Here is a 13,056-nt window from a genome sequence, read left to right on the forward strand (position 1 = left end):
GCGCTGCAGACCCGCTCCAGCACGGTGGCTTCTGTCTGCGTCTCAGGCCAGTGGGTCCTACTTTTGATTGCCACCCTGGGACCTGGGCTACCAGCTGTTTTGTACCGTAATTGGATGGGGATCACCAAGCACCCTTAGATACAGGGGCCTACCAATCTGGAAATAATTTGAATCAAGGTTGACATGACCGTGAAAGCTGTAAATGTTAACTTGCTAGGAGCTGTGACTGAGTTACTGGCAGTAGGTTGGGAGTTGTGGCTTATTTGCTTTGTCCACTGGCAGTTTTATTGATCTTGTAAGAAGAGGATGTTTTATGTGTGTATTGGGGACTGGAGAGGGGGAGAGGTGTTGGGCTTAGGTAATGTCAGGGCTGGCAGGGTGACCTGCCTGGCTGGGTGACTGACCTCAGGGGGGTTTTGGTGGGGCCCATGCCCTGGGAACACCAGACCAAGGCCAAGACCATGAAAGGCGAGGGTGCAGCCTCGGGGTCAGCGATGGCCATTGCTGTTAGAGCAGAGAGCTCCGGAATGGTAGCATCCAAACTTGAACCCAGGTCCAAGTTTGGATGCTGTGCTCTGCCCTCTCTCACCCACTCTGACTTGTGAGTGGGTGCTTCCTGAGCAAGTTACCTAACTGGTCATAGTCTGTTTCCCTAACTTTAAATTGATAACAACTTCAGGGTTGTCCTGTGAATTGAGCGACATACTAGACACTGGAATGTAAAATCCATGAAGGCTAGTTAGAGTGTGTAGCTGAGTTTACAGATGTGAGAATTTTCCAGCCATCTTTCTGTAATTGATATCTAATATAATTCCTTTATTGTCAGAGAATATACAGAATGGGACTTGAATCTTTAATTCATTCAGACTTGTTTTGTGGCCCAGAATATGGTCTATCTTAGTGAATGTTCCATGCGAGCCTAAAAAGGAGTGTGCGTTCTGTGTTCTATAATGTCCATCAATTCACGTTGGTCCGCAGTGTTTTTCAGGTCTTCTGTATCCTCACTTGCTTTTTGTCTATTTGTCCTATCAGGTGTTAAGACGGGGGATTAAAACCTCTGACTGGGATGGTGGATTTGTCTATTTCTACTTGCACTTCTATCCGTTTCTGCTTTGTGTGTTTGGAAGCCTGTTATCGGTGCGTCAATGTTGGAGAGTGTGAGCTCCCGATGAGCGCACCCGGTTATGAAATGACCTTGTATTCCTGATGGTATTACTTGCTCTGACGTTTCTTGGCCTGATGTTCATATAGTGACTCTTGTTTCCTTTTGACGAGTGTCTGGATGGTATGCATTTTTCCAAGCTTTAACTTTGAAGCTACATGTGTCTTCATATTTGAAGTGTGTCTTTTATGGGCAGCATGTAGTTGGGTCTTGTTTCTTTATTAAGCCTGACAAATTCTGCCTTTTAATTGCATATTTAGATCATTTGCATTGAATGTGACCATTCAGTTTCAGTCCTTATTTCTTTTTCATCTTTTCCTGCTGCTGTTGGATTAGTTGAATTTTTTATGACTCCTTTTTATTTCCCTTCTTGGCTTATTAGCTGTAACTCTCTGTTGTTTTACTTTTTGTGGCTGTTTTAGGGTTTATTGTATAAATCTCTAATTCACCACAGCTTGCCTGCAAGTGATAACTCGACTTAGTTCATAAACGGTAAAAGAACTGACAGTGATGTTCTCCCCCTTTTCCCTCCTGCGTCTTTCTGCTAGTGTTGTCATACAAGCCATGTACCATGTTATTATTTTTGTGTAAATAGCCAATTTACTCTTTAAAGAATTCAGTTAGATTAGAAAGGTAACCCCACATGCTGACTGTTCCCAGGTTTCTCCGCCCTGGGCGTGGCCCGGGTCTTTCTGCCACCTCCAGTGTGCAGGGGAGCAGGGGAGGAGTCCTTCCCGCTTTCTTCCCGCGCTGGTTTTGAAAGAGACGTTCGGAAGAGTGGAATGCGAGGCTAACAGGGTTGTTTCCGTGCCTTAAGGATGCTGCTCACTGTCATCTCCTGGGACCCAGGCTTTCTGTGAGGCAGGTGGGTTTGTACAGTGGGGCCTGGTGGATGGCCGCTCTCGAGGAGCCACCACGATGAATGATCCTGACGCACATCGTCCACTTTCCTTCAGTGTTTCCGTTGTCCCCGGCCTGTGTGTACTATTTATCTCCACATTTATAACTCATTATTTTTTCCATTCCCATCGCCTTGGTGGGAGGTGGGAAGCAGCTGTGGGGAGGCTCACGTTCACAAGGTGAGCAGAAGGGGGACACTGGGCACATCAGCTGTGCCTTGTGGGGAGAGGCCTTCAGCCCCAACACTGGGCCAGCTGCCAGCTGCATGTGAGAACCCATAGTAGGTCTTACCTTTTTTTCCTAAGACCCTCGCCTGACAGGTATATGGTATGCCCCCTTCCCCTCCCATGGGGGAGCCACCAACATACAGACACACATCAGCACCTCCAGTGTCCGAGGGAGGCACCCCACCCGGAAAACCTCGCCTGCTGGCTCTGCAAGGGACAGGGGTCCTGGGTCGGGGGAGGGGTACGACCCACAGGGGTTCTGTTAAAGTGGAACAAGTAGAACTTGCAGGTTTAAGAAGCTCATTCTTCAGACAAGAATCCCATGTGGTGTGTTCCCTTCTCATTAAAACCCCAGACACATGATTTACGGTCCCTGAAAGGGAAACTGGCTGAAAAAAAACATTTCTGTTCTTGGACTTCTCACTGAGGGACGGAGGCGGGTGTCAGAGGAGAGTACTGGTCCCCCACAGGAAGTGACATTGTTCTCCCCAAAGATTTGTTACCTTCTAAATCCCTAAACGGTTTTCATCACTCTTCATATTTTCATCATGGTTTCCTTATTTAAAGCTGTCTCTTTAGGGGAACCTCTTGTAAAATGTTGCGAGGGTTTGGGCGTTGCGCCGGGGCTGGGCTGTGCTCGGGACACATCGCCCTGTAAGTGAGCGTGGCCAGCGGCCGTCACAGGAGCGCTGGGCACTCCTTCCATGCTTTATGGGGTGTGATGCTCCAGTCGCCACTTCCACGGTTTACAACCAAATTTTACGACATGGTGGTTTTTTTCCAGCTCAGTGCAAACAGAAATAAAACTGTCCTGGGCTTGCAGGAGAAGGGAGGCCTTGGGCCCTCCCAGCGGGGCAGCCCGGACCAGCGGGGCTCAGTGTCTTTAGGGGTCAGCACGCAGAGCAGGCCCCGCCCGCACACCCGCCTCCTGGCAGGTCATAAATCCACACAAGGAGCCGCACGTGGTGCTCCCAGGGAGCAGGGCTCTGGGAAAATAGAGCCTTCCTTTCAAGGAATTCCATGTTGTCAGGGACTGCGAATGTCACAGTCACCGTATTTATTCTCATTTACGTGGCGCAGTGAAGCCCCATGTGGGCTGAGGGCGCAGGGCCCACCTTGGGGCTCCCACCTGCAGGATCGAGTCCATACTCCCAGGAGTGGGGAGCGCCTGGTCCTCCAGCCCCCCCGACCGCGCCCAGACACCATCAGTCAGCACTTCCATGGAGCACGTTCTCCTTCCAGCACCTCACCTGTGGGAGCTAAGAAAAGGCACATAAATCTGAATAACATGAACGTGCAGCAGCTGCCCCAGCTCATTAAATGGGGTCATGTCCTTCCCCTGTTCAAACCTGATGTGCCCCCTTCGCCCGCATTCACGTCCTCCGTCCAGGCTCCCGAGGCACAGGCCCAGAGGCCCCGGGGCTTCCGTGAGGACACCCAGTGACGCACGCAGCCTGGGAAGTGTCCGTCCCTGTGATGCGACTCCTCGAGGGCCGGGCTCACACGGAACCTGCGTTTATGTTCAGGAATGACAAGCACTGGAGCCCCAGCTGGGGAGCCCCAGGCACCCTGCCTGAGTGACAGGACGGGCCGTGGGGCCTTCGTGGGGTAAGGAGTGCTGCCCTGAGGGGCGCCGGGCGCTGTGAGGACCTGCAGCCACTCGGCTGGGGCAGGTTCTGTTTGCTGGGCCGTGGGCACTGCTCAGTGATTTACTCTTTTTAAACCCAGGCTGTTTATTTCTTTTGGAAACACTTAGGGGATGTCGTTAAGCCTGATCTCTGCCGCCGGCGCCCCACTTCTCTGCTGCTGTTCCCTCCGAAGACGGGGCGTGTGCAGGCGCCTCCCCTCCTGCCTCACTCAGTAAAGGGTCTGGCTTCTTCCCCAGCTCGGAGCGAGCAACAAGCACACTGTTTATTTTTCTCATTTTTATACGGCCGTACAAGTAGCAGGGCTGCCCATCGGGGAGGCGCCCGTGGGACTTCCACGCGGGCTCCTTGAGAAACCCCCCCAGGATGCAGGGGCCCCCGGCCGCTGGAAGGAACCGCTTCAGGATGCTCAGCCGTGGCTGCTCCGGGGGTCACGCAGAGGCACGTTCTCTCCCCGTCGCTGGTTTATTCCCCTCGCGGATGCTTCTCTGCTGTTTGTTCTCACCAGCTGGACACCGAGTGAGGAGGCCCCGACGCAGGTCCCCCATGTGGCTGCTCAGATAAGCTCCGCTGGCCTCTCTCACACCTGGTGCCAAGTCCTTTGTGCTCGTCGGTCCCCCCTCGTCAGACTGCTCTGAGGGTGAGGGGCATGGGGCCTCCGTGCAGGGGACCCGAGGGCAGTCAGGGCCAGGCGAAGTGAGCAGGGAGCCATGCTCCGCGAGCCCTCCTGTGTGCCTGCCACCGGCGGGAGAGGGCCTTTGCCTTCCAGCTCACCCGAGTATCAGGCCCTCCTGGGTGCCGGGGCTGGGGGCTGGGCATAGGAGAAACCCCAGGAGAGACAAAACAAGGCCCACAGGCAGCATGGACAGGTAGGCCCTGTGCACTTCCGGCCTCCACCTCTGGGCCCAGCACTGAGCTGGGTGGTGCTCATGGCTGGCCCTGTGGGCGTCTCCAGGACTCAGGGGACAAGCAGGATGGTCAGGGACATTTCTGCTCAAAGTCTGTGTCTCCCTACTCGCTGGCAGCTGGGGCCACTCTCAGCCCCAGGCCCCCGAATCCTTGTGTGTGGCCCCATCTCCCAGCCAGCGAAGCTCCCTGCCCTCATATGGGCAATGCCTGCCCTCAGGCCAGTCCCCAACTGGATTTATAAAGTCCAGTCTCTCTAGCCTAGGAATATGGTGCCCTTTTCAACAAGGGCCCAGGGGGGTGAGAAGAGAAGGTCCTCAGACCCACATCTGTGCCGCTTGAGACCTGGGCTGGCCACCTCCCCATGGGTGGGACTTGGGGTGTCCACTCCACCCAGATAAGTGGGTCAGGGCCAGCTCAGCCTGGAGCCAGTGACGATGCTAACGAAGCCATGGCTGCAGTCATACCATCCCGCCTGCTTTAACCACGCCCTCCTGTGCTTGTGGGGTGGGGGGGGTGCAGAGGGCCCTGGGCCTCTACCTTCTCGCTATATCTGGTGGCTGTGGGTGGAGGAGGCTGTGTTGATGACAGGAGCCCATGGGGAAGCTGGGGTGAATGAGGGGCTCCCGTTTCAGCCTCCCCTCGCCGTGGGCAAGACACAGCAATCTTGTCAAAACTCACTCTCCCTGCCTGGCTGCATCTGTTGGTAAAAGCAGGGCCTTTTACCAACAGCGAAGTAAGCAGGATCCACTGTCTTTCTGCCAAAACCAGGGCCAAGCATCCTGCTGCCCTTACCTGTGTGGCCACTGAGAGTTAGTCCATGGCCAGGCCGCTTTCTGAAACTGAGCCCTGAAATGTAACCAGGGGGCTCACCCTGACTTGGGGAACAAGGAGTGGTTGTTCTGTCACCATGTGCCAGCCTTCTTCCTGGTGCTGCCGGAGAGAACAGGCCTGTGCAGCAGGTCCCCTCTCCTGACGTCTCCTGCAGGGAGCCCGCCCCGCCTGCAAACAAGCACACTCACCTGTGGTCCCTCTGGCCCCACCGACACGCCTGGTACGCATTCCTGTCCAGGGGCCATGGGCACCTTGCGGTGGGCTTGCACATTCACACGTGTGCGTACACACGTACTGTATCCAGAGAGAGCTCTGCTGTTTAAAAAAAAAAAAAAAAAAGCTGAAACATTTGGAACTAATTTTGATGGCTTTTTCTGGTGTTGCGTGAAACTGCTGTTAACCACCAGAATATCTGCAACTTTAGGACCGTGGGGGTTTCACGCGGCTCAGACACTACCTGGCATGTAGCGCATCTGTGATCCGAAAGCGCAGGCCTCTGAGCAGACACACCCCGCGTCTGTCCCACCCCTGTGTCTCCCCTTCCCCAGAAGGGCCTGCCCCTCCATCTTACCCTCCCTCCACATGCACAAGTGAGAACAGGCCTTAGTTGCTTAGAGCCCCTGGGGCCAAAGCTGGGAGAGGCCTGCTGCGCGCTCCCCAGGCTGCAGAAACCCACTCAGCACAGTTAAACGCCGAGATCGATGAGCTAGATTGACATGGACTCAGGGTCTGCTGAGCAGCCCAGACACAGCAGTGCCCAATCAGAAGGACCAGCTCCGGGAAGACACGCTGTGCCCAGGGCAGGGCAAGGAGGGGTTCAGGCGATCCTGGAGCATGTTTAGTGCCAGGAAGTAGGAAAATGCTTAGAAAGTGGTGTGGACCGTCAGAACTAACCCGCTGGATGAAATAACTCCCACGTCCACACTGGCACCAGTACATGGGGGAGAGGCAGGGCAGCCTCTCCTTGCGGTGGCCGCCACGCGAGGAGGAAGGCCCACCGCTGACAGCAGCATGTTCCTGAGGCCTGCTGTGATCACTGCGTGCACAGGAGAGAACGCCCTTCTCTGGGGAAATGCACACTGAAGTACTTAGGGTCCAGGCGTCGTGTTTCAATGACTCTCAAATGGCGCAGAAGACATACCTGTGGGGAGAGGAGGAAGGGGGTGGTAGAATGGAAACATTGAAGGTTCAGGGACTTTCTTTACTATTCTTGTATCTTCTCTGTAAGTCAAAAGCATGTCCAAATGAAACGTTAGCAGAAAAGCACTTTCCCAGAGGGGACAGCGACCCTGCCACAGCTGCCGTCCTACCTCTGAGCTGCGGGTGGCCAGCAAGCCAGGGGCGTCACCGTTTTCATAACTTCCTCCCGCTGCCTCTCACTCATTCCCGCCACTCTGAGTGTCAGGCTTCAGGGCGCACAGGCTGTTGCGCTTTGGCCAGCGTCTCCTTACAGTCAGCAGCCACCTCCCTGTGCCCATCGCACAGTAGGCGACCAACAGGCCAGGGACTTCCTTGTGTCCACAGCAAATCTGAGAGGACGCGTGCCCAGGGCCGAGGTAGGAGCCAGGCTGCAAACGCACCAGTGCTGGGGTCCCTGAGGGGCAGGGGCCGGAGGACCAGGGGAGAGGGGAGCAGCCAGGCCACGGGGCTGGGGCGGCACTGCGGTGGCAGCTGCGCTTCTTTCCTCTGGGACCTAAACCACGTGTGACAAGGTCAAGTCCATTTAATATTATCAGGAACATCTTTAAGTTTCAAAATTGGAGCCATATTGGCACAACAGGTACTGCCCATTTGTCTGTTGGGCCCAGCCTTTTCCTGACAGTGGCTATGGGTGTGTGGGGCGTGTACCTGTGAACACAAGTCCCCAGGAGTGAGAAGGGCACCTGTGTGTGTTTGGAAGCGTGAGGAGGCCCAGGCCTTGGGGAGGGGAGGGAGGTGTACAACAGACCTCACCACACCCTTCAGGTCCCACCACACTCTCCACAGACGGGAAAGGGAGCCGGCTCATGTTAGAGCTGGTGTCCCGTCAGCTCGGAGGGGCCCTGTGCACAGTGAGGGCGTGCCTTCACCAACAGCTGAGTGTCAGCCTGGGGCCTCCGTGATGGGGCCATGAGCCCAGTGCAAGGCGTGTCCAGACCATCGTGGGCAGGGACGTACCCAGCTCCACACCGTGTTGGCACAGTTGGCTCCTCTGAACGCTGACGGCCACGTGGCCTGCTCCCAGCCTCAGCTACAGATGGGGGTGGGAGAGCACAGGGCTTGTGGTCAGAGGCACAGAGCTGTCAGGTCGGCCCTGGGGTGGCCGCACCACGGCTGAGTCAACACGCAAGCCTCCTGGGTTGCATTGTGCCCACCCACTTTCAACATGTGTGTTCCCAGGAACACACACTCGGGGCCGGGACCCTGTTCCCCAGCCTTCGCTGCCCTTTAAGCAGAAATCAAACCGCATGTGAGTATTCGCCTGAGGCAGGCTCCCACAGCTCTGCCCCTCCCCCGGCACCCTGTCCTCCCTCCCCCCGCATGGGGCTCTCTAGTGCCCGGGGCTACTAAGGGCTCTCACCACTGACTGCCCAGCATCTGAGCTCCCAGTCACCAGACCGGTGCAGGCAGGCTGGGTCCTGTGGGGTGACGCGCAGGGTGTAGCTCACGGGTCTCCTGTCCCGCAGACGCAGCCGGTGCCCAACCCCATGGCCTACTTCCTGCACCGCTCCCCATGGTGGGTCCACCGCTTCGAGACCCTCAGCAACCACTTCCTGGAGCTCGTGGTGCCCTTCTTCCTCTTCCTCGGACGGCGGATGTGCATCCTCCACGGCGCCTTACAGATCCTCTTCCAGGTGAGCCGCTGCAGACCCTGCGATCTGAGCACCGCCTGCCAGTTCCCAAGGAAAACACTGTCCCGCTCGCTGTTGGTTTGCATTGAGCGTAGCCTGCATGCTGGCATAGAGGCGCCCTCGTGACTTCGCTCGCCGAGCTCCTGTCTTTTCCCTTGTGGTCCGGGGTCTGTGCCGTGAGGGGTGGCAGGTTCAGTGGGCAGCAGGAGAGGCCCCCTGGCCTGGTGAGCGTGACTGTGGGCTGTTGGTCTGGTTGGTGGGTTTTGGTGGCTGCCTTTATCAAGCTCTCTTCTATTTCTAGTTCACTAGGAAGTTTTGTTTGTGGTTTTTGTTTGGGGTATTTTTAATTAATCATGAATGTTGAATTTTTAAAAATACATTTTTATTGATTTCAGAGAGGAAAGGGGAGGGAGAGAGAGAGATAGAAACATCAATGATAAGAGAGAATCATTGATCGGCTGCCTCCTGCACAGTGACTACTAGGGATCGAGCCTGCAGCCAGGCATGTGCCCTGTCAGGGAATCGAACAGCAACCTCCTAGTTCATAGGTTGACACCGTGGAGCCGTACCAGCTGGGCTAAATGTTGAATTTTAACAAATGTTGAATTTTCTCTACCAGTTGTGAGGTCACTTTTTCTTTCTCTTTAATCTGTAAACGTGGTGAATTGCATTAATACTGCTAATGTTGAACCAATTTTACATCCCTAAGATAAACTCAGCTTAGTCATGCTGTGTATATCAATGTTACTGGGCATGATTTGCTAATACTTTGTTTTGGATTGCGCATGGTTGTCAGTGAATGAGACCGGTCTGTAATTTTCCACCTTGCACTGGCCTTACCTGGCTCTGCTCAGGTTTCACTGTCACTGCAGAGCTCATCGAGGGCTGGCCCCCTTCTCTGAATGAGCTCACGGGACAGGCAGTGCTCCTGCGCGAGCCCCCGGCCTCGGGTTCTCCGTGACCACTGATGAACGCCTTTGGTGACTGTCAGACACACAGGGTTTTCATTTCTTCTGAAGGCAGCTTTAGTGGCAGACGTTTTCCTGGGAATTTGTCCATTTCATCTGTTTTCAAATTTATTAGTCAAAAAAAGTCATATTCTCTTATATTTGCAGAGTCTGGATTTGTGACCTTCTCTTTTCAGCCTGGGTCCTTCTCTCCAGCGCAGCTCTGAGCACAGAGCAAGATTCTTTTCAAACTGAGGCCGACCTTCAGTCTCTCACATAACAAGTCCATGCAGCTCGGCTGCTGTCTGCGTTCATTTCCATATCTTTGTTTTTTTCTTTTTGTCCCTTTTAGCTTTCTTTAGAGGTTTTTCTCTTTCCATTATTCTCCCCTCCTAATTAGTAAGTTATACACTCTATTTCTTTCAAGTGAGTACATACTTAGTTAACTGAAAGTCTAAATTGAATCCCTGTCTTTGCACCGGCAAGGCCTAAAGCCTTAGAATGCTTTACCTGTCTCTGTCCCTTCCTGCTCATTTGCTGTCACGGCCCCAGTATTTTCGCTCCGTTTTTTGTTTTTCAATTAATAGACTGTCTTAGAACCGTTTCAGATTTACAGAAAACTGAGCAGAGTGCATAGAGGATTCCCGTCTCCCCCTCTCCCCGCAGTTTCCCCATCATGACCATCTTGTGATAGGCTAGTTGTAGCTGGTGAGCCAACACTGGTACTTCATCAGTAACTGAAGTTCCGTTTACACTGCAGGCCGCTCGGGTGCTGTACTTTCTGTGGGTTTGGACACATGTACATGCCATGTAGCCGTCATTGTCGTATGGACGGAGAGCAGTGTCACTGCCCTCAGAGTCCCCTGTGTCCTCGAGGCTCCTTCCTCCCCCTGCCCCCCAGCCCCTGTCAACCACTGGTCTCTTTACTGTCTCATAGTTTTACCTTTCCCAGAGTGTCATGTAGTTAGAATTATGAAGGAGGTAGTGTTTCAGGCTGGCTTCTCTACGCGGTAATATGCATTTGAGGTTCCTCTTGTCTTTTTGTGGCTTGAGAGCGCATTTCTTTTCCTTGCTGAATAATATTCCACTGTCTGGATGTACCACAGTTTATCCATAAACTGTCCAGAGCTGGCTGAATGCAGAGCCCTGGCTGGCCAGTGACCCTTGCCAGCAGCCAAGGCATTCTGCTCTCTCCCCACTCCATGCGCCATGAGGCCCCCCCCCCCCCATGGCCCTGTGGTCTCAAGCCGGTGGACAAGGCTCCAGGTAGAGGCTTGAGCATCCACCAGCATGGGCGCCAGCTCATGCCGGACCGTCCCCTGTTGCCTGAGGATGCCCAGCCCGTGGCTCGCGCCTTCCCCTCCCAGTGGAGAACATAGGTCCGGTTCTGAGGCAGCCAGAGGCCGCTGCCTAGCACAGCCTCCAGAGGAGTGAGGCCTGCTATGACTTCATGGCGACCAGGTGACCGAGACCCACTCTTGGGGCTCAGGGCATTAATTAGTCACTGCTTTTGCTGCTTTTATAAGTGTTGAATCAGTGGGACCCTCTGAGGGCTATAAACTCAACTGGGCCTGTGGGGACCCTTCAGGCATCCCTCAGGCTACACTGACTGGCTTTCTGTTCCACTCAGCTGCAGCTGGCTTTGACAAGCGCTAATGAAAAACAAGTTGTCGTATTACCTAAAAAAAATAATTGAACAAAGTTTGGTTACTGGTGCGTGTGTAAATCAGATCCGGGAAGATCCTCCCATTGGCCACTGAGCCAGGGGCCTCGAATGCCCTTGTTTGTTCACAGTGCACTTGGCTCGAGTCTCACAGTGGGTCAGGGCAAGGACCAGCTATCTGGACCTGGCCTGGCGGTGTGTCTGAATCCTGGCCCAGCCAGGGCACCCGACACCCAGGCGGGGAAGGGGGATGGGTGGTGGCCCCAGGGCTCAGGTATAAATGACTCCCAGCAGCCTCAGGCCAAATGGCTGGGTCTTGACTCAGTTCTGGGTTCTATCGCCCGGGTGGACAGTGGTGGACCATAGTGGCCCAGAAGCACTGGGCAGGAGAGGGCCAGAGCAGACCTTGAAGGGCCTTGCTACCGACCCACCGCTCTGGACATTATCCCAGAAGACCAGCCCGCATATTTGCCTTCCACCCCCTGAAGGTCCTGGGAGCCCCTGGTCCAAGCATGCCCCCGTGTTGTCCTCTCCAGCCCCACGCCCTGCCCAGGACAAGGCAGGAGAACCCCAGAGCTGGGGCTCTTCTCCGAGTCTGGTCTGTCGCGCCTTCAGGAGTCAGGCCTAAGGTGTCCAGAGCAGAGAGGACGAATGGCCAGCTGGCGCAGCTGCAGCGTGTCCAGCCCCTGGCAGGCAGTGTGGGGTCTCAGGTTGGGGGCCACAGGCTGCAGGCTCCTGGCAGGTGTTCAGCTCTCCATGGGGCTGCTGCACCGGCCTGGGCGTGTCAGTCACTTCGGGGAGTGGCCTGTGTTAGGTGCACCACATGGGTTTATGAGGGACCCTGACAGGGGCCAAGCTCCGGTCTCTGCCTGAGACCCCAAGAGGCGTTTCTGGTTCTGTTTGTTTCCGTCCAGTCCTTTGGGAGAGGATTGAGGATATGAGCACCTCACCTCCTCCCACGCTGAGTTTACACAGCTGTTCCGGAGGATTCTGCAAGGCCATTGTCTGCTAGAGAGGTGCACCAGCCCAGCCTCAGCCCCCTGCTCTAATGCCAAGCCACAGGCCTGAGGGAGAGACCCTGGGGGGGCAGTCGGCTTCCACCGTGGGGCTGGGCAGGCAGCCCAACCGAGCACAGGACGGGCATTCGCCAGGCAACGCTCCTGGTCAGTGCAGACCAAATTCTTGGATCCCAGGCCAGATTCTCCTTCACCTCCCACCACGTCCTGCTCTTTCTAATCTCTGACTTTGGCTGGAGTCCTGGAGCTGTCTCACGGTGGGCCATCCCCATGGCTGTGGGCACAGAGAGCTGCCTCCACCGGCCTGAGTTCCTTGCCCAGATTGGGGTCTCGGGATAGCTGTCCCTGGACTCCTGGTTGCAGGAAGTCTCCTGCAAGTATGCATGTGTCCTCTGCACGGCCGTGCAAGCTGAGAGCCCAGCAGGGAGTTCCAGAAGCCCATCCCTCCCTCCTCGGGGTCGTGTTGTGTCATCCTGGAACATCTGCTGCGGCGTCTCCTGGGCCTGAGATTCCAGCGCTCACCACTCATCTTCCTGCCCACGGTCCTGCTCCAGCCGCCCCAGCACAGGCCTTGGTCCACTGCCCCATTCGGGTCTCCTACGGGCTGCATGGTGCACTGAGGGTGCAATTAAGGCTCCACCGACCAGTGTAAACACAGATGGACAGTGTGATGGAGTCATTTCCCTCAGAGGAGACGCTGCAGCAAAGCCAAGAAAGATCGCAGACCCCTCCGCACACTGGGGCCACGCACGTGACGCCAGGCTCCATTTTTCCTCTTAAAAACAGGGCCGTCCAGCTGGATGGGGCAGGTGAAGGGGGATGGGCCGGATGGGGACCCACGGCCGGTGTGTGCCTGACAAGGGCTCTGCGCACAGCCAGGTGATGTCCCCATGGTTCTGCTGCTTTATTAGAAACGGGGTTTCA

At 55.4% G+C, this 13,056-nt stretch overlaps 1 protein-coding gene across 4 annotated transcripts in view; it reads left to right on the forward strand.

Annotated features, from left to right (window-relative positions):
- The window catches only part of LMF1 (lipase maturation factor 1), a 114,896-nt gene that overhangs the window by 84,257 nt on the left and 17,583 nt on the right, over positions 1 to 13,056 (forward strand). For all 4 annotated transcript variants that reach the window (XM_081089524.1, XM_081089527.1, XM_081089526.1 and 1 more), the window contains one exon: positions 8,342 to 8,509. In XM_081089524.1, coding sequence (XP_080945650.1) covers positions 8,342 to 8,509 — 168 coding nt within the window. The remainder of the gene's footprint in view (positions 1 to 8,341; positions 8,510 to 13,056) is intronic.

Source organism: Myotis nattereri (genome assembly GCF_964212035.1).
Source record: "Myotis nattereri genome assembly, chromosome: 4".
Lineage (NCBI taxonomy): Eukaryota > Metazoa > Chordata > Mammalia > Chiroptera > Vespertilionidae > Myotis > Myotis nattereri.